This window comes from Ranitomeya variabilis, chromosome 8 (genome assembly GCF_051348905.1).
Source record: "Ranitomeya variabilis isolate aRanVar5 chromosome 8, aRanVar5.hap1, whole genome shotgun sequence".
NCBI classification, from domain to species: Eukaryota; Metazoa; Chordata; class Amphibia; order Anura; family Dendrobatidae; genus Ranitomeya; species Ranitomeya variabilis.
In genome coordinates this window covers 101,452,771-101,475,828 of record NC_135239.1, presented here as the reverse complement: position 1 = coordinate 101,475,828, position 23,058 = coordinate 101,452,771, and the positions used below count along the sequence as shown (strand labels likewise).

At 44.9% G+C, this 23,058-nt stretch overlaps 1 protein-coding gene across 1 annotated transcript in view; it reads left to right on the top strand.

Moving 5' to 3' along the window:
* Nucleotides 1-23,058, top strand: part of IVNS1ABP (influenza virus NS1A binding protein) — a 42,772-nt gene that overhangs the window by 18,411 nt on the left and 1,303 nt on the right. The window contains exons 6-14 of the mRNA XM_077278813.1: nucleotides 5,162-5,335; nucleotides 10,807-10,932; nucleotides 14,568-14,675; nucleotides 19,250-19,376; nucleotides 20,005-20,229; nucleotides 20,310-20,431; nucleotides 20,619-20,745; nucleotides 21,829-21,960; nucleotides 22,605-22,778. Coding sequence (XP_077134928.1) covers nucleotides 5,162-5,335; nucleotides 10,807-10,932; nucleotides 14,568-14,675; nucleotides 19,250-19,376; nucleotides 20,005-20,229; nucleotides 20,310-20,431; nucleotides 20,619-20,745; nucleotides 21,829-21,960; nucleotides 22,605-22,778 — 1,315 coding nt within the window. The remainder of the gene's footprint in view (nucleotides 1-5,161; nucleotides 5,336-10,806; nucleotides 10,933-14,567; nucleotides 14,676-19,249; nucleotides 19,377-20,004; nucleotides 20,230-20,309; nucleotides 20,432-20,618; nucleotides 20,746-21,828; nucleotides 21,961-22,604; nucleotides 22,779-23,058) is intronic.

Genomic DNA, 23,058 nt, shown 5'->3' with positions numbered 1-23,058 from the left:
ATAACCCCCCCCCCCTTTATCACCCCCATAGGTAGGGACAATAATAAAATAAATATATATATATATATATATTTTTTTTTTCCACTAGGGTTAGCGTTAGGGCTAGAATTAGGGTTAGAACTAGGGTTAGGGTTAGAATTAGGCTATGTGCACACGGTGCGGATTTGGCTTCGGATCCGCAGCGGATTCGCTGCTGCAGATTCGTAGCAGTTTTCCATCAGGTTTACAGTACCATGTAAACCTATGGAAAACCAAATCCGCTGTGCCCATGGTGCGGAAAATACCGTGCGGAAACGCTGTGCTGTATTTTCCGCAGTATGTCAATTCTTTGTGCGGATTCCGCAGCGTTTTACACCTGTTCCTCAATAGGAATCCGCAGGTGAAATCTGCACAAAAAACACTGGAAATCCACGGTAAATCCGCAGGTAAAACGCAGTGCCTTTTACCTGCGGATTTTTAAAAAATGGTGCGGAAAAATCTCTCACGAATCCGCAACGTGGGCACATAGCCTTAGGGTTAGGGTTGGAATTAGGGCTAGCGTTGGAAATGGGGTTAAAATTAGGATGTGATTAGGGTTATGGTTAGGGGTGTGTTGGGGTTAGGGTTGGGATTAGGGTTAGGATTAAGGTTAGGGTTGGGGTTAGGGTTGTGGTTAGGGGTGGGTTGGGATTAGGGTTGTGGTTAGGGGTGGGTTGGGGTTAGAGTTGTGATTAGGGTTATGGCTAGAGTTGGGATTAGGGTTAGGGGTGTGTTGGGGTTAGTGTTGGAGTTAGAATTGAGGGGTTTCCACTGTTTAGGCACATCAGGGGTCTCCAAACGCAACATGGCGCCACCATTGATTCCAGCCAATCTTGTATTCAAAAAGTCAAATGGTGCTCCCTCCCTTCCGAGGTCCGACGTGCGCCCAAACAGTGGTTTACCCCCACATATGGGGTACCAGCATACTCAAGACAAACTGGGCAACAATTATTGGGGTCCAATTTCTCCTGTTACCCTTGTGAAAATGAAAAATTGCTTGCTAAAACATCATTTTTGAGGAAAGAAAAATGATTTTTTATTTTCACGGCTCTGCGTTGTAAACTTCTGTGAAGCACTTGGGGGTTCAAAGTGCTCACCGCATATCTAGATAAGTTCCTTGGGGGGTCTAGTTTCCAAAATGGAGTCACTTGTGGGGTGTTTCTAATGTTTCGGCACATCAGGGGCTCTGCAAACGCAACGTGATGCCCGCAGACCATTCCATCAAAGTCTGCATTTCAAAAGTCACTACTTCCCTTCCGAGCCCTGTCGTGTGCCCAAACAGTGGTTCCCCCCCACATATGGGGTATCAGCGTATTTAGGACAAACTGGGCAACAACTTTTGGGGTCCAATTTCTCCTGTTACTCTTGTGAAGATAAAAAATTGCGGGCTAAAAAATAATTTTTGAGGAAAGAAAAATAAAATGATTTTTTATTTTCACGGCTCTGCGTTATAAACTTCTGTGAAGCACTTGGAGGTTTAAAGTGGTCACTATGCATCTAGATAAGATCCTTGGGGGGTCTAGTTTCCAAAATGGGGTCACTTGTGGGGGAGCTCCAATGTTTAGGCACACAGGGGCTCTCCAAACACGACATGGTGTCCGCTAACAATTGGAGCTAATCTTTCATTCAAAAGTCAAATGGCGCTCCTTCCCTTCCGAGCCTTGCCGTGGCACAAACAGTGGTTTGTGACCACATATGAGGTATCGGTGTACTCAGGAGAAATTGCCCAGCACATTTTAGGATCCATTTTATCCTGTTGCCCATGTAAAAATGAAAAAATTGAGGCTAAAAGAATTTTTTTGTGAGGGGGAAAAAAAAAAAAAAAAGTACTTTTTCATTTTTACGGATCAATTTGTGAAGCACCTGGGGGTTGAAAGTGCTCACTATGCATCTAGATAATCTCCTTTGGGGGTCTAGTTTCCAAAATAGGGTCACTTGTGGGGGAGCTCCAATGTTTAGGCACACAGGGGCTCTCCAAACGCGACATGGTGTCCGCTAAAGATTGGAGCCAATTTTTCATTGAAAAAGTCAAATGGCGCTCCTTTCCTTCCGAGCCCCGTCGTGCGCCCAGACATTGGTTCCCCCCCACATATGAGGTATCAGGGTACTCAGGACAAATTGTACAATAACTTTTGGAGTCCAGTTCCTCTTTTTACCCTTGGGGAAAATAAAAAAATTGTTGCTAAAACATCATTTTTGTGACTAAAAAGTTAAATGTTCATTTTTTCCTTCCATGTTGCTTCTGCTTCTGTGAAGCACCTGAAGGGTTAATAAACTTCTTGAATGTGGTTTTGAGTACCTTGAGGGGTGCATTTTTTTAGAATGGTGTGACTTTTGGGTATTTTCAGCCATACAGGCCCTTCAAACTGACTTCAAATGTGAAGTGGTCCCTTAAAAAAAAAAAAAAAAAAAAAAAATGGTTTTGTCAATTTTGTTTTAAAAATGATAAATCGCTGGTCAAATTTTAACCTTTAACTTCCTAGCAAAAAAAAATTTTGTTTCCAAAATTGTGCTGATGTAAAGTAGACATGTGGGTAATGTTATTTATTAACTATTTTGTCACATAACTGTCTCATTTAACAGAATAAAAATTAAAAATGTGAAAATTGCGAAATTTTCAAAATTGTAGCCAAATTTCCATTTTTTTTTTTTTTTTTCCACAAAAAAAAAAGCAAAAATTATCGACGTAAATTTACCACTAACATGAAGCCCAATATGTCACGAAAAAACAGTCTCAGAACCGTTAGGATCCGTTGAAGCGTTCCCGAGTTATTACCTCATAAAGGGACACTGGTCAGAATTGCAAAAAACGGCCAGGTCATTAAGGTCAAAATAGGCTGGGTCATGAAGGGGTTAAACCAAACATATGAATATACTTTGACCGAAACACTCCATTGTACCTCTGTAAGTATGTTTATGGTTGTTGTGCTGCTGTAAGATAAGCCTACACTCCAGTCTTAAGTCTATTGAAGCCTTTAACAGATTTTCCTCCCAGGATTGCTCTGTATTTTGCTCCATCCAGCTTCCCATCAACTCTGACCAGCTTCCCTGTCCCTGCTGAAGAAAAGCATCCCCACAGCAGGATGCTGCCAACACAGTAATTTACAGTGGAGATGATGTTTTCAGAGTGATGTGCAGTGGTAGATTTCTGCCACGCATTTACGTTTAGCCCAAAAAGTTCTACTTTGGTCTCACCTGACCAGAGTAACTTCTTCCACATGCTAGCTGTGTCCCATTCATGGCTTTTTGCAGACGAGCAGGGTCTTCTTATGGCTTGCTGTCGAAAATTCCTTTCTTCTTGCCACTCTTTCATAAAGAATTATGGCATGTATGCCTAAGGCCACATTCACATTTTCAGTATTTTACCTCAGTATTTGTGAGCCAAAACCAGGAGTGGGTGATAAATACAGAAGTGGTGATGTGTTTCTATTATACATTTCACTGATTCTTAGTCCTGGTTTTGGCTTACAAATTCAGAGGTAAAAAACTCAACGTGTATGCTTGGCCTCATAGTTGTCCTGTGGACAGATTCTCCAACATGAGCTGTGGATCTCTGCAGTTCCTCCACAGTAACCATGGGCATCCTGGCATGGCTGCTTCTCCAATTAGTGCTCTCCTTGCTTGGGATGTCAGTTTAGGTGGACGGCCATGTTTTGGTAGGTTTGCAGTTGTACCAAAATCCTTCCATTTTTGGTTGATTGAACAGTGCTCTGTGAGATGTTTGGAGCTGAGACTATTTTGTTTTTTTTTATAACCTAACCTTGCTTTATTCTTCACCATATCTTTATCCCTGACCTTTCAGGCTGTCTGGTGTGTTCCTTGGTTTTCTTGATGCTACTTGATCCTTAAAGTGGATATTGGGGACTTAAAAATGTGCCTTAGCTCTAACAGGCATATAGTTGCTAACAGAGGCAAATACCTGCTTCCTCTACCCAGCACTGGTCATCACCAGTAGAGTTGAGCGAATTTGTTTGTGTTTGGGTCCGAATACGATCGGCAGCAAATATTATTTTGTAATATTCGTCGAACACAGACGAACGTCATTAGAATCAATTGGAGTAGAAATTAACTAATATGTTCGGAACCAATCATTAAACGTACATTCGGCACGAATAAGGTACCAATATGGCAATAATATTGCAAATTCAGATTCGGCGACTGAATCCGAACAAATTGGCTCAACTCTAATTACCGTCTCCTGCTGGAGATTTACTCCCTGTCAATAGAGCAGCAGTTTCTTTTCCTGTTGACAAGGTGGGACTACTGGTGCCATGCTGATTGACAGGTGACTTCCCCCAATTAGGCAGCGGGTGGCCAGCTGTCAATCAGCATGATACTAATAGTCCTGGCCTGTGAACAGGAAAAGAAACTGGCACTCTGTTGATGTGACATCAGCGGAAATCTGAGACCACTCTGTGCCGGCGGAGAACGGCGTCGGGCACAACAGGCAGGTAGGTAGCAACTATGCGCCCTGTTAGTGCTTAGGCACTTTTTTTTTTTTTTTAAGTCCTGGATATCCCCTTTTAATGTTCTCAAACAAACCTCTGAGGCCTTCACGGAGGAGCAGCTGTAGCTATACTGAGAATAGATTACACAGAGGCTGACTCAATTGACTGTTGTAATTATGTGACTTCTGGAGGCAATTGGTAACTACATTTTATTTGGGGGCATCAGACTCCAGGGGGATGAATGCAAATGCATGTCACAATTTTCAGCTTATATTTTTAAAATAATTAGGAAACCGCTTATAATTTCCTTTACACATCACAAATACTTTCTACTTTTGCGTCGATATATCACATAGAATTCCAATATAATCCATTTAAGTTTGTGGGGGTAACATGATGCAACGTGAAAAATATGGAAAATTTCAGAGTATGAATACTTTAGCAAGAGACAGATCATGCAGACATTATTTCTTCAACAGTGGCCTGCTCTGTGTCTCACCATTGTCTGATGTAAATGTCTGACTAAAGATGGGAAATGACGCATTATTGGAACATCTTTAATGGAAGGACTGTCATCTGGAAATAAGATTGAAAACATATGAAATCTACTCATCTAGGGACACATCATTTTGGCGACCACAAGTGAAAATATTTACTAAAAAGTTAACTACAAGATTTTATTCATTTCCCAATAGGTTTGTGGAGATTATTTAATATCCAAAATGGATATGCCGAGCTGTATATCTTACCGTAACTTTGTGAACTCCATGGGAGACTGGCGCCTGCTGAATAAGATTGATTCTTATATTCAGGAGCATCTTCTTGAAATATCTGAACAAGATGATTTTCTTAAACTTCCTCGTCTTAAGGTGAGTTCAGATTGTGAATGTTACATTTGGTCTTGAATAGGATCTTGTTGAACTTCTTGGCTTAAACATTAGCTTTCCTGGTTATTTTAAAGCACTGGAACCACTGTAGCTAATAACAAAGCTGCAGCATGATTAACTGGGGAAGGATTAAGCTTGGGGGAGGCGAACAATAGGTCATGATTATATGCACTTTATACCTAGAAAAGAATACCTTCCTAATAAGTGTATGCATGTTCTAGTCCACATAGGATTACACATACAGCATTGTGTCACATCACAGGCTTTCTCTCTTACTGGCGACACAAGGGTCAGTGGGTGCTTTCATCTGCTGGCCCGAGACTGCATGGATCAGAGCACATCTCACTAAACACCCACTCTCCTTTCCAGTGTGCATAATACTACTCAAGACAACACAGGGTGGCGGTAAAACAGTGTGGTAATACTTTATTGAACCACCAACAGTCAATAACCTATAGCACAGTCTCAGCAAAATACCTAAGATGGTACAAAATTACAGTCTCCCCCTTCCGCTGACTTGCCAGGATTAGAGCAGCTGTGACTTCGGGGCTTCCAGGGCCGACTATCCCACCAGTGGCACCCAGCTTTTAGTGGGCACTCACAGAGGATTTAATGACAAGCTTAGGAAACTGACAGTCCATTGAGGCATGTGGCCAGGTGACTGGATGGTCCTAACCTGACCTCTCCGAACGTCTCCATGGAGCCAGTTGACCTTGTTTTCCCAACCTGTCTTCTCCAAACATATCCATGGTGGTCAGGTGACCAGAGGGTTCCAACTGGTTTCCCCAAACGCATCCATGGGTTCAGTGATAGTTAATGGAGCAGATCTGGATTCTTGCAGCTATGGCCATGGCAACCCCCCTTTTATAGTTCATAGGTCTTATTCAGGCATTTTTCCACCGGATTGGAGGAAGGTGGCAGGGGTTCATCTCTCATTGTCTGAGTATTTAATCAATCTGCATAGTTTGTCCTCTCTTTAGCAAGTCCACAAGCTACAGGGACTCATACAATGGATAATCAACCTGTTAGGAAACATCGATTTTTCAATGACTCTGCGTCCCTGTCTTGCAATGCAAAGATAGCAGACAGTAACCTGTAGGAGCTGATATGAGAGGCAAACGGCAACTATTCACCATTTCAAAACGTTCAAACAAGTCTATGGTTTTTGACCTACCAGAAGTAAAACACATCCATTTAGAGTCCACATTCAGGTTCCTGTATAATAGGCTGTCTCTTGGCCTACTGAAAATAGACGTGTGGATAATTAAGATTAGATGCTGTCATCACACTGCCCTAGAATTGCCTGATCAGGAGAGGAAGCGGACTGCTTGGTGGCCATGACATTCAGCCTTCTATAATTGAGAGCATTCTGCATCTATTCATTGCCTCACTGATCTGTAAGATGAGTCCAGGCAGGGAGCTGAATGCAATGTGCATATCATGTTCAGCTTCTTAATTGGAGACATTGCTGGACCTGGAAATGAAATCCCCTAGCACTTCTATACAGGGAAATCTTACTGGGGGTTTCACCAGTTCTGCTGCCTTGTCATTTTCACCAATCATATGGTTGACATACCCTAATATTACAAGATGGGAATATCTCTCCTGGTTGGTTGTGCTCTCAATAGCAACATTTCTCAACATGCATAAACATAATTAAGTATTCTGTTCTCTGGGCAGTAGTTGCTCACTCACAGTAATCGATCCTAGATGTCAATGTTTTAATTTTGTTCGGATAAATATTAACATTTTTATCTAGAATATGGCTGGAGGACTCTTTATCTTGATATATAAGGAAAAGTTGCCTGTGAGATTATATTATTATTAATAATAATAATAATAATATTTATTGTTATAGCGCCATTTATTCCATGGCGCTTTACATGTGAGGAGGGGTATACATAATAAAAACAAGTACAATAATCTTAAACAATACAAGTCATAACTGGTACAGGAGGAGAGAGGACCCTGCCCGTGAAGGCTCACAATCTACAAGGGATGGGTGAGAATACAGTAGGCGAGGATAGAGCTGGTCATGCAGCGGTTTGGTTGATCGGTGGTTGCTGCAGGTTGTAGGCTTGTCGGAAGAGGTGGGTCTTCAGGCTCTTTTTGAAGGTTTCTATGGTAGGCGAGAGTCTGATGTGTTGTGGTAGAGGGTTCCAGAGTAGGGGTGATACGCGAGAGAAATCTTGTATACGATTGTGGGAAGAGGAGATAAGAGGGGAGTAGAGTAGGAGATCTTGTGAGGATCGGAGGTTGCGTGTAGGTAAGTACCGGGAGACGAGGTCACAGATGTATGGAGGAGACAGGTTGTGGATGGCTTTGTACGTCATGGTTAGGGTTTTGTAGTGGAGTCTCTGGGCAATGGGGAGCCAGTGAAGGGATTGACAGAGGGGAGAGGCCGGGGAATAGCGGGGGGGACAGGTGGATTAGTCAGGCAGCAGAGTTTAGAATAGATTGGAGGGATGCGAGAGTGTTAGAGTGGAGGCCACAGAGCAAGAGGTTGCAGTAGTCAAGGTGAGAGATGATGAGGGCATGGACTAGGGTTTTTGCAGATTCTTGGTTGAGGAATGTACGGATTCGTGAAATATTTTTGAGTTGAAGGCGGCAGGAAGTGGAAAGGGCTTGGATATGTGGTTTGAAGGAGAGATAGCGTCAAGGACTACCCCGAGGCAGCGAGCTTGTGGGACTGGGGAGAGTGGGCAGCCGTGTACTGAAATGGATGGGTTCGTTGGGGGTGGGGGGGGGGAAGATGATGAATTCTGTTTTGTCCATGTTAAGTTTCAGAAATCTAGCGGCGAAGAAGGATGAAATAGTGGATAGACATTGAGGGATTCTGGTTAGTAGGGAGGTGATATCTGGTCCAGAGATGTAGATCTGTGTGTCATCAGCATAGAGGTGATACTGAAAGCCATGAGATTCTATGAGCTGTCCCAGGCCAAAGGTGTAAATGGAGAAGAGCAGGGGCCCAAGGGCTGAACCTTGTGGGACTCCGACAGATAGGGGGCGAGGTGAGGAGGTGGTGTGTGAGTGGGAGACGCTGAATGTCCGGTCTGTTAGGTATGATGAGATCCAGGATAGGGCCAAGTCTGTGATGCCAAGGGATGAGAGGGTCTGTAATAATAGGGAATGGTCCACTGTGTCAAAGGCAGCTGACAGGCCGAGGAGGAGGAGGACAGATTAGTGTCGCTTGCTCTTGGCGGTTAAGAGGTCATTGGTGACCTTAGTTAGGGCAGTTTCAGTGGAATGGTGTGACCGGAAGCCAGATTGTAAGCGGTCAAAGAGGGAGCAAGAAGAGAGATGGGAGGACAGTTCAAGGTAGACGTGTTGTTCCAGTAGTTTGGAGGCATAAGGGAGAAGTGATATAGGGCGATAGCTAGATCCAGAGGATGGGTCAAGAGAGGGCTTTTTGAGGATAGGTGTGATGGAGGCATGTTTAAAGCTTGAGGGGAAAACACCAGTTGTTAGTGATAGGTTGAAGAGATGGGTTAGGGTTGGGATGAAGACTGTGGTGAGGTTTGGGATGAAGTGGGATGGGAGCCGGTCAAGTGCACAGGTGGTGAGATGCGATTTTGAGAGTAGAGTGGAGAGTTGATCTTCTGTAATGGTGGAGAAGTTTGTTTTGAAGATGGAGGGCTGGGAAGTCGGGAGGAAGGGCTCTGGGGGTTGTTGACCAAAACGGTCTCTGATGTTATCAATCTTCTGCTTGAAAAATGAGGCAAAGTCTTCAGCTGAGATGAGGGAGGAGGTGCTGGGGGACGGAGGAGAGAATTGAAGGTGTTGAATAACTGTTTAGGGTTGTGAGACAGGGAGGATATGAGAGATGAGAAGTAGGTTTGTTTAGCTGTGGCGAGTGTGGTCTTGAAAGTATTGAGGGACTGTTTGAATGCGATGAAGTGCTCGTTGGAGTGGGATCTTTTCCATCTGTGCTCAGCAGCCCTGGAAGCTCGCCTCAGTTCTTTGGTCAGGCTGGTGTGCCAGGGTTGTCTGTTGATTTTGTGAGCTTTGGTATGTGTAAGTGGGGCAGCAGATTCCAAAGCTACAGCTATTGTGGTGTTATATAGAGCGGCAGCGTCATCAGCATTGTGTAAGGAACTTATGTCTGTGAGAGGGAGGAGGGATTCAGATAATGAATGTAGGTCAAGATGTTTAAGATTTCTGCGAGGGTGTGAAAGTTTGTGGGGTGGGGATTGTAGACATGGAGTGGAGAGGGAAGAGAATGTGAGAAGGTTGTGGTCAGAGAGAGGAAGAGGTGAATTAGTGAGGTTAGATAGGGAGCAGAGGCGGGTGAAGATGAGGTCCAGTGTGTGACCATCTTTGTGAGTGGCTGCAGAAGACCATTGAGTGAGGCCGAAGGAGGAAGTGAGAGAAGTTTAGTGGCAGCTGAGAGGGAAGTGTCAATGGGGATGTTGAAGTTGCCCATGATGATAGTGGGGATGTCCGCGGAAAGGAAATGAAGTAGCCAGGTGGTGAAGTGGTCAAAGAAGGTGGTGGCTGGCCCTAGGGAGCGGTAAATGACAGCCAGTTGGAGGGGGAGTAGATGCGCATAGAGTGCACCTCAAAGGAAGGGAGGGTAACAGAGGGTGGCAGTGGGATTGGGGAGAAGGAGCAGTTATCACAGGAGAAAACCAACTCCTCCGCTATGTTTGCTGCTGGGGCGGGGTGTGTGAGAAAGTTGGAAGCCACCGTAAGGCTATGTTCACATTTGCGGTCGGCGCCGCAGCGTCGGGCGCCGCAGCGTCGCCACATGCGTCATGCGCCCCTATATTTAACATGGGGGCGCATGGACATGCGTCGCACTTGCGTTTTGCGCCGCATGCGTCCCTGCGGCGCCCGCGTCCGGGCGCAGAGGACGCAGCAAGTTGCATTTTTGCTGCGTCCAAAATCAATGAAAAAAAGGACGCATGCGGCGCAAAACGCAGCGTTGTGCATGCGTTTTGCTGCGTTTTTGTTTGCGTTGTGCGTTGCGGCGCCGACGCTGCGGCGCACAACGCAAATGTGAACGTAGCCTAAGAGTGCAGCAGGGGGAGGCTGTGTCAGAAGGGGTGAACCAGGTTTCGGTGATGGCGAGGAATGAAAGTTTGGTAGTAACAAAAAGATCATGGATGTAGGAAAGCTTGTTGCAGACAGAGCAAGCGTTCCACAGAGCTCCTGTTAGTGGGACTGGGGAAGCGGGGGCTGGGCGAATGGGTATAATATTGCTGTTATGGGCAAATATGATCAAATTAAAAAAAAAAAAATCTTCCTATTTAGTTGCTCTAAAATCTCTAACACATCTGATTTTTTTTTTTTTGTTTGATCCAATTTGACTAGATCAGAATAGTAGCATAACAACTCCAGATTATGCTGTTGTGTCCACTTTAAAATCCGAGGAAAGGGGAATCCTTTCTGATGACAAACTCCGCTACTTAGGCCTCTCCTCTTATAATATATCCATTTTTTTTTTCATATAGCTGGAAATAATGATTGAGGAAAATGTTTCCCTTCCGAGTAATGGCAAATTGTACACAAAGGTAATCAACTGGGTCCAGCGCAGCATATGGGAACATGGAGAAAGTTTGGAATCCCTGATGGATGAGGTTAGTCCTACATAAATGGTGTTAGACGCGTAGCATGGTAGCAGACCTTTTTAAAACTAATTGAAATTGTCCTTTTATGATAATCAGAGCCCAAAATAAAGAGACTTTCTGTTTTCAGTAGAGATCTGGTAGGTTTAAAGGTGAGAAGAATTCTTATTTTTTTTTTACAATACTTTAATTTCTCTTCTTTTTCAGTTTGTGTAAGTGCTGAGGGTTTTGTTTGTCTTAAATCACTGTAGTCTTCTAATGTTTTCTTGCAGGTTTGCTTGAACTTGACTCCATTATGATGAAACTTTCTAACAGATTTTCCTCCCCATTGATTATCTTTCCGTAGGTTATTTAACAAAAGTAGGATACCCAAGACTGAAGAACGACGAAGATACAGCAAGGTTAATAGAACGTAATGAAGCACCAGTCTGCCCTAGCCCTTCTAAGAAAATCCACTGTGGGCAGAGAGCCATGATGCTGATTTAACCGTGTTTACTCCTTTTACAGGATCAGTGTGCATTGTACCACAGTCCATTGTTAGATTACAAATGTCTGAACTTTCTAATCCGAGGCAGCTTCTAATCATACTGAAGCATTGAAAGGCACATCCTAGATACGTAGCACTCCTTGTATGTGTAGAAGCATTCTGCAGGAGCGCGGTGTAGGAAGGGTGATGCACAATTATTCCTGATGCTGTTTCCCTATGCCTGTTCTTTCAATTTAACATTTCATTAGAATATTGCAAAAGTGATCACCTGTGTCTGTGAGCTTGGCACTCCCGATTTCCAGAACTATAGAGCGTCTGCACCTTCCATTATCTGGTTCCTCTCATTTCTTCTTCTCTGTAGCCAACAGAAAAGTCAGCCTAGTTCACCAGAAAACCCTCCTTCCTACACCAGTTCCTGAGCCAAATAATTGCCTCCTTAATCGCCTGCTACCTCTCATGTGTTACAGGCAGTATTTAAAAAAAAAAAACCACCTTCAAGGTCCTTGCTTTAAGCTTAGAGCCCAATTCCCTAAAATCATCTTTAAGGACCTTCCACCTACCTCTAACTTTGTCATTTGTGCCAATGTGCATAATGACCGCTGGGTCCTCACCAGCCCCTCCCAGTAATCTGTCCACCCGATCAGCGATGTGCCGAACTCAAGCGCCAGGAAGACAACCCACCGTTCGGTGATCCCTGTCGCACAACAGTATGCGCCCTTAGATGGCTGGTTAAGGATATCCTACATGGGACCAGATGTACACTGGATGCATTGCCAATGATGGAGCACGTTTTCATAATGGGGATTGCACAAGATACAAATACTAAGTAAATACAAACAGTGATTCAGTACAAATTACTCTTCTAAACTCCCTGAACCCAAAGTCACTGAATCACAAGTCGCATAATCAAGTCAAATCACACTTAAAACCAATCACTCCCCAGCTCTCCCACACTCTCTATATAAGATTACGTCTCCTATATACAATACAACCTGCGAGTCTCTGCAAATTCTGTGGTAAAAGCGCGTCTATAGTAGAGAACCTTTCCTGCAAAGCAATTCTGGAAGCTGCAAACAGTCCTGTATAGAATGGCGAAAAAGCAATCAATGGCTGACCACATCTCCCAAGTTTTATGGGGTCTATTTACCGACTGCTGAGAAAGAAGTACCCGGTATAAATGTGCAGTACAGCCGCTCGGGCAGAGGCCCTCATCTGTGCGGATTGTTCTTCTCGCCTGTGAATAGAGTTTTGTGCTCCATTCACTGATGGTCTAATAACTAGGGTTGAGCGAAACGAATCGGTCATTTTCAAAAGTCGCCGACTTTTGGCAAAGTCTGGTTTCATGAAACCCGACCCCAGCGTGGGATCGGCCACACGGTTGGGCCACACGGTTGGCTATCTTCGCGCCAAAGTCGCGTTTCGTATGACGCTTTCCCCGCCATTTTTTCAGCCAATGAAGGAGTGTGTGCAGCGTGATGACATGGGTTCCGGCTCGCTTTGTGCGGCGTCACAAGGGGCAAAACCGCCATCTTAACGTTTGGGATGGAGGAGGAGGATGAGGATCAGGATGAGGAGGATGAGGATCAGGATGAGGAGGATGAGGATCAGGATGAGGAGGATGAGGATCAGGATGAGGAGGATGAGGATCAGGATGAGGATCAGGATGAGGAGGAAGAGGATCAGGAGGATGAGGATGAGGAAGAGGATCAGGAGGATGAGGAAGAGGACCAGGAGGATGAGGATGAGGATCAGGAGGAGGAGGATCAGGAGGATGAGGATCAGGAGGAGGATCAGGAGGAGGAGGAGGATGAGGATCAGGAGGAGGAGGATGAGGATCAGGAGGATGAGGATCAGGAGGATGAGGATCAGGAGGATGAGGATCAGGAGGATGAGGATCAGGAGGATGAGGATCAGGAGGATGAGGATCAGGAGGATGAGGATCAGGAGGATGAGGATCAGGAGGATGAGGATCAGGAGGATGAGGATCAGGAGGATGAGGATCAGGAGGAGGAGGAGGAGGAGGATGAGGAGGGGGATCAGGAGGAGGAGGGGGATCAGGAGGAGGAGGGGGATCAGGAGGAGGAGGAGGATCAGGAGGAGGAGGAGGATCAGGAGGAGGAGGAGGATCAGGAGGAGGAGGAGGATCAGGAGGAGGAGGAGGATCAGGAGGAGGAGGATCAGGAGGAGGAGGAGGATCAGGAGGAGGAGGAGGAGGATCAGCAGGAGGAGGATCAGCAGGAGGAGGAGGAGGAGGATCCCCATTGACTTGAATTGGGTTTCGTGTTTCGGTCGGGCCCCTGACTTTTCACAATAATCGGCCAATTTCACACAATCCGACTTTCGAGACAGTCGGGTTTCACGAAACCCGACTCGATCCTAAAAAAGCAAAAGTCGCTCAACCCTACTAATAACTTGTTGGAGATTTGTTTTGGGTTCTTGGAGTGGATGTGAGGCTTACGGCTTGGTTGTGTAGAGCCCACCAGATTAATGGGCAGTCTTTACATACAGACAGAGGATTTTATATATTTTTTTTTCTCAACCGCATGAAATAATTGTGTGCGCCCCTTCTGCCGCCATGTTCCTGCATGCCAGCGTCACAAAGTAGAAGTTCCATTCTGTTAAACTGTTGTAAAATTACCATAACCTGTAAAAAAAAAAAAAAAAAAAAACTTGCCTGTATCCACTCCTGACCACTCGATGTACATCCTGCATCAATGCTTTCAGTACTATCTTATACATTTATATTTTTACACCAGTAAGATTTCCTTTTTTTACCTTTTTTGCAACTTTGTTTAGATATAACTTTTCCTTTATCTGTAGACATTTGCTGTTCTGTACTAAGATGCGTTATTTTAAGCTCTTTGTGTATTGCTATTTTTGATGTTTTCTTCTTCTTCCTCTGTGCCCCATCATATTATCCTGCACTAGAATATCCTTTTCTATCATTTTTCCCTTCATACCCTTTTATTGAGTTTTGGACAATGAAGATATAGAAGTGAAGCTGACCTGAGGCTTTGGGAGAACTTGTGCCACCAAAGTGGTTTTTTTTTTTCCCCTCCAAATTGGAGAGTAAAGAAAGTGAAGATGGCAGGAAGTGGAAATTCTGCACCTTTGTTAAAGGAACGGTATCCATATGGGTATATCTTTTATTGTTTTACAGGTGCAAACTTTGTATTACTCAGCTGATCACAAGCTGCTTGATGGGAGCGTCCTTGGTGGCAATAATGACATCTTTTCTGCTGATGAAGATGGTATACAGTTGGTTCAGGTACAGTTCCCTCACCTGGAGTATTAGCATCACTGTAAGTTATAGAGCCGCTCGCTAGAATGCAGTTCTGCAATTTTCTTACACAAGTCTTGGTGCAGTATATAATACGTCCAGATAGTGCAGAAACCTGAAGTCCTGTTTGACTACAGTACGTAATAAAGTAGTTTCCTTCTCAAGCTTGCTTACCTACAGGCATAACACATAGGCACGGCGTAAAACTGCACTGAAATTTAAGGCGTTAATGTCTTATGGTGCATATGCCATAGATATGTAAGTTACTGGCTACTCTTCCTGGAGTATCAGAAGAATAGGAGTCGCCTTTTGCAGTCATGGGAGCTTCAGGCAGGAGATCATTCATACATTCAGCTCTCTCCACTGAAGATCATAGGCATTTCACAACTCCCATAAAATATCACTAGAAGCCATAATTTTTTGTAAATAAAAAAATAAAGCAGCAGATTTAATTTAGTTGATGACTACCATGAGGCCATATAGATACATTCATTGTAACTGGAACGGAGACTTATGTTTAACACCTTCACGACATGCGCCGTACATGTAGAGCGCATGTCATGTCTCTCCCTTTGAGGTGGGCTCTGGCGGTGAGCCCACATCTCTCCTGGCACATGTCAGCTGTTTTGAACAGCTGACATGTGCCCCTAACATCCGCAGGTGGAATCGCGATCCACCCACGGCTGTTAAACAACTAAATGACAGTGTCAATCAGCGGCATTTAATGTGATCGCGTCGGAAGCATGCCACTAATCCTGCCCATCGGCACCCGGGTTGCCGATGGGTTAGTCTGACAACCCGGGGTCTGCAGGAAACCCCTGTGGTTGTCATTGCCGGATTGCTGTGAGCGCCATCCAGCGGTCAGCGCTAATAGCAAGTGAGCATTTCTGCTACACATAGGCAGATGATTGCAGCTTCTAGTCTCCCATGGAGACTATTGAAGCAAGTGAAAAGTAAAAAAAAAAAAAGTTCTTATTTAAAAAAAATAAATAAAGTTTCAATCACCCCCCATTTAAAATAAAACTATTAAAAGAAAATATACACATATTTGGTATCGCTGCGTTCAGAATCGCCCGATCTAGCAATATATAAAAAGCATTAATCCGATCGGTAAACGACGTAGCAGGAAAAAAGTCAAAACTCCAGAATTTTGGTCGCTGCAACATTGCATTAAAATGCAATAATAATAATCTTTATATAGCGCCAACGTATTTAAAAGAACATATCTGCAGCAAAACGGTATCATGAAAAACGTCAGCTCGGCACGCAAAAAATAAGCCCTCACCCAACCTGAGATCATGAAAAATGTTGACACTACTTGTCTCGGGAAATGACGCAATTGGGAAAAAAAAAAAAAAAAAAACCTTTGGATTTTTTTTCTCCATTTATATAAAAAAACAACCTAGACATGTTTGGTATCTACGAACTCGTAATGACCTGGAGAATCATAATGGCAGGCCAGTTTTAGCATTTGGTGAACATGGTTAAAAAAAATGTGGAATTGCGCTTTTTTTTTGCAATTTCACCCCATTGGTATTTTTTCCCCATTTTCAAGTACTTGATATGGTGTGAAACCAATGGTTTCGTTCAAAAATACAACTCGTCTCTCAAAAAACAACCCTCACATGGCCATATTAACGGTTCTGGGAAGAAGGGGAGTGAAAAACAGACACGAAAAAGCTGTGGCATGAAGGGGTTAATACAGCAAGATAATAGGCGATAAAGCCTTATACAGTATATGAAAATATCACAACCCGACTCCTCGAACTTGGTGAGATAGTTTGGTGTTTTTCTGCATGTGAACAGACACCTAAATGACATCCCCCACAATAGCCTGTATCTGTCCCTCTCTCCAGGTGTCTGTGTGTCCTTCACCCCTACATGTAATCTGTGGCACACAGACGGCATAGTATCTGTCCCTCTCTCCAGGGGTCTGCGTGTCCTTCACCCCTACATGTAATCTGTGGCACACAGACGGCATAGTATCTGTCCCTCTCTCCAGGTGTCTGTGTGTCCTTCACCCCTATGTATAATCTGTGGCACACAGACGGCATAGTATCTGTCCCTCTCTCCAGGTGTCTGTGTGTCCTTCACCCCTACATGTAATCTGTGGCACACAGACGGCATAGTATCTGTCCCTCTCTCCAGGTGTCTGTGTGTCCTTCACCCCTATGTATAATCTGTGGCACACAGACGGCATAGTATCTGTCCCTCTCTCCAGGTGTCTGTGTGTCCTTCACCCCTATGTATAATCTGTGGCACACAGACGGCATAGTATCTGTCCCTCTCTCCAGGTGTCTGTGTGTCCTTCACCCCTACATGTAATCTGTGGCACACAGACGGCATAGTATCTGTCCCTCTCTCCAGGTGTCTGTGTATCCTTCACCCCTACATGTAATCTGTGGCACACAGACGGCATAGTATCTGTCCCTCTCTCCAGGTGTCTGCATGTCCTTCACCCCTACATGTAATCTGTGGCACACAGACGGCATAGTATCTGTCCTTCTCTCCAGGTGTCTGCGTGTCCTTCACCCCTACGTATAATCTGCGGCACACAGACGGCATAGTATATGTCCCTCTCTCCAGGTGTCTGTGTATCCTTCACCCCTACATGTAATCTGTGGCACACAGACGGCATAGTATCTGTCCTTCTCTCCAGGTGTCTGCGTGTCCTTCACCCCTATGTATAATCTGCGGCACACAGACGGCATAGTATCTGTCCCTCTCTCCAGGGGTCTGCGTGTCCTCCACCCCTACATGTAATCTGCGGCACACAGACGGCATAGTATCTGTCCCTCTCTCCAGGTGTCTGCATGTCCTTCACCCCTATGTATAATCTGCGGCACACAGACGGCATAGTATCTGTCCCTCTCTCCGGGTGTCTGTGTATCCTTCACCCCTACATGTAATCTGTGGCACACAGACGGCATAGTATCTGTCCTTCTCTCCCGGTGTCTGTGTATCCTTCACCCCTACATGTAATCTGCGGCACACAGACGGCATAGTATCTGTCCTTCTCTCCAGGTGTCTGTGTGTCCTTCACCCCTATGTATAATCTGCGGCACACAGACGGCATAGTATCTGTCCCTCTCTCCGGGTGTCTGTGTATCCTTCACCCCTACATGTAATCTGTGGCACACAGACGGCATAGTATCTGTCCTTCTCTCCAGGTGTCTGTGTGTCCTTCACCCCTATGTATAATCTGCGGCACACAGACGGCATGGTATCTGTCCTTCTCTCCAGGTGTCTGTGTGTCCTTCACCCCTATGTATAATCTGCGGCACACAGACGGCATAGTATCTGTCCTTCTCTCTAGGTGTCTGCGTGTCCTTCACCCCTATGTATAATCTGCGGCACACAGACGGCATAGTATCTGTCCTTCTCTCCAGGTGTCTGTGTATCCTTCACCCCTACATGTAATCTGTGGCACACAGACGGCATAGTATCTGTCCTTCTCTCCAGGTGTCTGCGTGTCCTTCACCCCTATGTATAATCTGCGGCACACAGACGGCATGGTATCTGTCCTTCTCTCCAGGTGTCTGTGTATCCTTCACCCCTACATGTAATCTGTGGCACACAGACGGCATAGTATCTGTCCTTCTCTCCAGGTGTCTGTGTCCTTCATCCCTATGTATAATCTGCGGCACACAGACGGCATAGTATCTGGGCTGTCATATGAACACATTCTCTTCTGTATTCTGTCTGCTCGCTCTCCCTTGCGATTGAATAGATAGAAAGGTCTGGTGCTAAGACTGGCTTTAAAGTGGCTGTCCAATTATTCTATCTGCTGGAGAGTAACTTTTTGATCAGTGAATGTCCAACCAGTGGGACCTGGACCGCTTGTCAGATCTGTGGGGCTCATAGGATCAAAGTCCCTGGTTCTGCCAATCAGTACAAGTCCCAGCAGTCAGACCCACCGATCAATAAGTTATCACCTGTACTGTGGGTAGATGAGCGCTTCTGATCACCGGGCAATCCGTTTAGTATGGATGTCCTGCTGAGTCTGATGTCCTGGCTTATCCATGAGGATTGGATACATTGCAGTGAGCTCTTAGCTGGCACAAGTGTTCTGTGTACTGACTTATTAACCTATGAATGTAATAGGTGGGCAGCATGTATCCGCCGCAGGCTGTACTATCGCAGCCAGGTATGATTGGCTCGGACATGCTGCAGTGTAACAGATAATCACATATCTTAATAGCACTTGGACGCACCATGCACCAGTCGGAGAGCGGGGTCCCTGACAGCTTTTTCCCCACCAGCTGCCCTGGATTGATAGGTCTCTGCCTATGTGTACTAATAGGCAGAGACCTGTCAGTCACTGTCAGCGGGCGGGGAGAAGCTGCAGGGGTCCGGCCCAGTCGACTAGCAGCCACAGATACTCAGATTCCGACTTACATGGCTGGGATATTAGTCAGTGGCTGACACACGGTCTGGGCAGCATGTATCGGCTGTCAGGTTCCCTGTAACTAGTAAAGATTGGAAGCGCAGAGCATATGAACTCCTGTGAGCACTAGATGTAGTCTTCCTCTGCATTTCATCTATGTATTTGATTTTTGTAGAAGAAATTGCCACGTGAAAGTAACAGGCACCCGAGCAGCAGCAGTTCTGGAACCCTTTCACCATCTGGTTTTCCAGCACAAAACCCTAAACATGAGTGGAAAATAATCGCTTCAGAAAAGAAATCCAGTAAGTGCCCAGACTGCCCATCCCATCGTTTTTTTTTCTTTCCATTTTTACACATTTTTTAAGATGACAAAGTATTTGTCAAGGCCATCCCTTACTGTGTGCCAGATAGAGGGGTTCTCGGAATACGGCTCATCGGCCGGAGCTGCGAGGGGTTACTGCACCCTGGCAGACCCAGCCTTCATCTAGGAATATGGAAATCTGCCATTGAGGCTTGTCTCCATCCTGCTCGGACCCATTTACCCCTTCCCGACATCCAGTGTATATGGAAGCTGTGGAGGAGAGATGGGACGGGCTCGGGGGCTGACCTCGCTCTGTGCACAGTGGGACGATCCTGGACTCCTTAGCTCAACCACTCAGATGTCAGAGCATTTAGGACAATTATCTTGGGTATAGATGGATGATGACGGCAGCTGGGGGTGTAATGAAAGGCTTTAGTTTTCCTATTAGACCCCTAATAGAAGAAATCTGACAGCTGCAGTACAGATGTTTTACGTGACCATTAAGCGCCATAATGGTACTAATATAAACTACAGCTTCCCCATAGGCAGACGAAATATGGCAATGATAACCATGTTTAGTACCTTGCGTTAGCTGAAAAGTGGAACCTAAGAAATAATTTCTCTTTTAGAAAAGACCTACTTATGTCTGGCTGTCCTGAACAGCACGCTCTGTGTCATCTTCCTGCATGGCCGTCATACTCCCCTGAACTCACCTTCAAGTACTCCTCGGTTATTGAAGAGCTTAAGCGTTGAAATCCTGCCAGATGACTCCAATGACAAGGTCATGTCACCTATGCATTATGCCCGCTCGGGCCTGGGGACTGCTGAATTGAATGGCAAGCTTATAGCAGCAGGTAGCTGGTGTCATTGATTTCTGTGTAGCTTGTCTTCCATCAGTTTGCATTGTGCATAGATACAATTGTGTCCCCTCTAGGTGGCTACAATAGAGAAGAATGCCTGCGGACCGTGGAGTGCTATGACCCGGACACTGACACTTGGACATTTTTGTCTCCCATGATGACGCCTAGAGCCCGCTTTCAAATGGCCGTTTTGATGGTATGTGCAAATTATATCTTTATAGCAAAATTATATTTTATTCATTTATATTTAATCCAAGGCAAACAAAAAATCTACAGATAGTTACACGCAGCTAGACATGTTCTAAAGTACTAGCCATTTCAATAGAGCCGGCTGTTTTTGGTACAAAAACCATGAATTGATGTCTTTCTGGTCAACTCTGCAGGGCGAGCTATATGTTGTTGGAGGATCGAATGGTCATTCCGATGATCTAAGCTGTGGTGAAAAATACGACCCTAAAGCCAACACATGGACCCCTGTTCCTGAGCTCAGAACAAATCGTTGCAATGCAGGTAGCCTGAAGTTTCATGTTTTATGTATTTAAATGGAATCTGCAGCCAGTTTTTTGCTATGAATTCTGAGAGCAGCATGATGTAGGGGCAGAGAGCCTTATTTCAGTGATGTATCCCTTACTGTGCTGCTTGCTGTCATTTTGTTGGAATCCTTGTTTTCTCTGCTGGAGATGAAGCAGTGCTCAGAATGCGGAGCAGTGTATGACCCCGCCCTCTCTCCTGATTGGCAGATTTCTGTGTACATTGTCAGCAAGCTGCTAATCAGTGTTGGGGGCGGCGACACATTAGCTGGACTGGTTGCACATGAGACCTAGTCCTGCAGTAATCTCCTGCTGATTTTATTGACCCCACAGCCTAATAAGTGACACAATCGCTGGAATCAGTCTCTACACCTCCATTATGCTGCTCTCAGAAAAAAATTGTGTAAAGCATAAAGAGAGGGGATAGGAAAAAAGAAAACATTAGCTCCACGTCCCAATCCCTTGTAGAGGAAATTCAGGGTGATTTACACAGGGACAGCTGTGGATTGTCCTTGTTAGGGTGGAAGTCTTGGGGGTAACCAGAGCCTGAGTAGGTATCACAGGACCCATTAGTGTCAAGGCCGGACTACGGTTTACTGGGAATAAAAGCCATTGAGGTACAGATTGGAACGCAGTGACTCTTCTGGACCTATTGATGTGAGATTGTTTCCGTTTCTATCTCTTAATGTCAGTGAATGGATGTATGAATACATGGATCTGTTGCTAGACAGCATAACCGCACTTTTATTTATGGACCACCTATTTAAAACTGAGCACTGCCAGTTACCTATGATCCATGTAAACCAATAGATACTTTTTATACAGTAGGCGTGGATTTTCATTGACTTGCCTACTTGCCAGGCGATTTTACTTAATTGTGGAATATATGCGGCTGCAACAATTTTAATATATCATTAGGTTATTTACCGCTCACATTCTACAGCTTTATATGCTCCGAATAAATCGCAACCACCTGCTGAGATTCCCTTTAGACCTGTTTGGCGTTGAAGATCAAGCACAGCTGAAGTTCTATATTTACGTGTTTTTCTATATTTCTTTTAAGGCGTTTGTGCCCTTAATGGGAAACTGTACGTTGTTGGAGGCTCGGATCCTTATGGCCAGAAGGGACTCAAAAACTTTGACATGTTTGAGCCGTTAACCAAATCATGGAAAAATTGTGCGCCCCTAAATATTCGTGAGTATCTTGGTCATAAGTACATGTGTTTGCTATTCGAGATGGAGGAAATTCACGTCCAGAAAATGCAGAAGCGCTGGGGTTTTCAGTGTGCAAGGAAATGCATGAGGATGTGGTTTTGAGAACCAAATTAACAAATGAGCCATTGAACAGACATGCAGGGGGCAAATACAGTCAATGGTGGCTCTCAGTCATGTCAGCAGAGCACAAGTCCTAATATTGTTTCTATGGTGTGTAGGTAATCTGTTGGGTCAATAGTGTCAGACATATTAGTAAGACTCCAATTGCCTACTGTATATAAAGTAGTAGGGAAAAATGGCAGCGTTAGTATGGTCTACCTGCACACGGACACTTCTGACGATGATCTCCTAAAGGAATTGCTTAATGCGTTTGTGTTGATCATATATGGCGGGGAAGCTCCTAGTCTGCACCCATACCTCTGTTTGGCGGTATGAATGAGATCTTCCATGTTTTGGCTGTATGGAGTAGTGCAGCAGACTGTGCTATTCCACACAGTAAAAACGTATAGGGTACAATGTATAGGTAGCCACAGGCTGGGAGTCGTCGTACTCGTCAGGAGATTTCCCAGCATGTGTTTTCTACAGAAGGAAAAGCCGCATTGTGAAGAGTCTGTTTTCTTGCAGGAAGACACCAGTCTGCCGTCTGTGAGTTGGACAATCGTATGTACATCATTGGAGGAGCAGAATCCTGGAACTGTCTGAATTCAGTGGAGCGCTATAATCCGGAAAATGACACCTGGACTGTGGTGGCGCCTATGAATGTAGCTCGGCGTGGGGCTGGAGTCGCAGTGTTTAATGGTGAGATGACTACTATGATTATACAAAGATTAAAGCCCCTGATTCGACAAGCTGTATAATGCAGACTTCTGGCATAAATCTGCTTAAAATATTGCAAGATGTTGCGGAGACTTTTTCCAACCGCTGGCATCTGTAAACCTATCCTGGCCGGCTTCGCCAACTTTTTCTTGTGGGTGCTTGCTACATTTGTCACATCTTACTCCAGTGCACTGTTCATCAAGACTGGTGTGCAAAACGTCAGTCTCTTTTCTTTTAATAATCACCTTCCCTTGTAAGTACT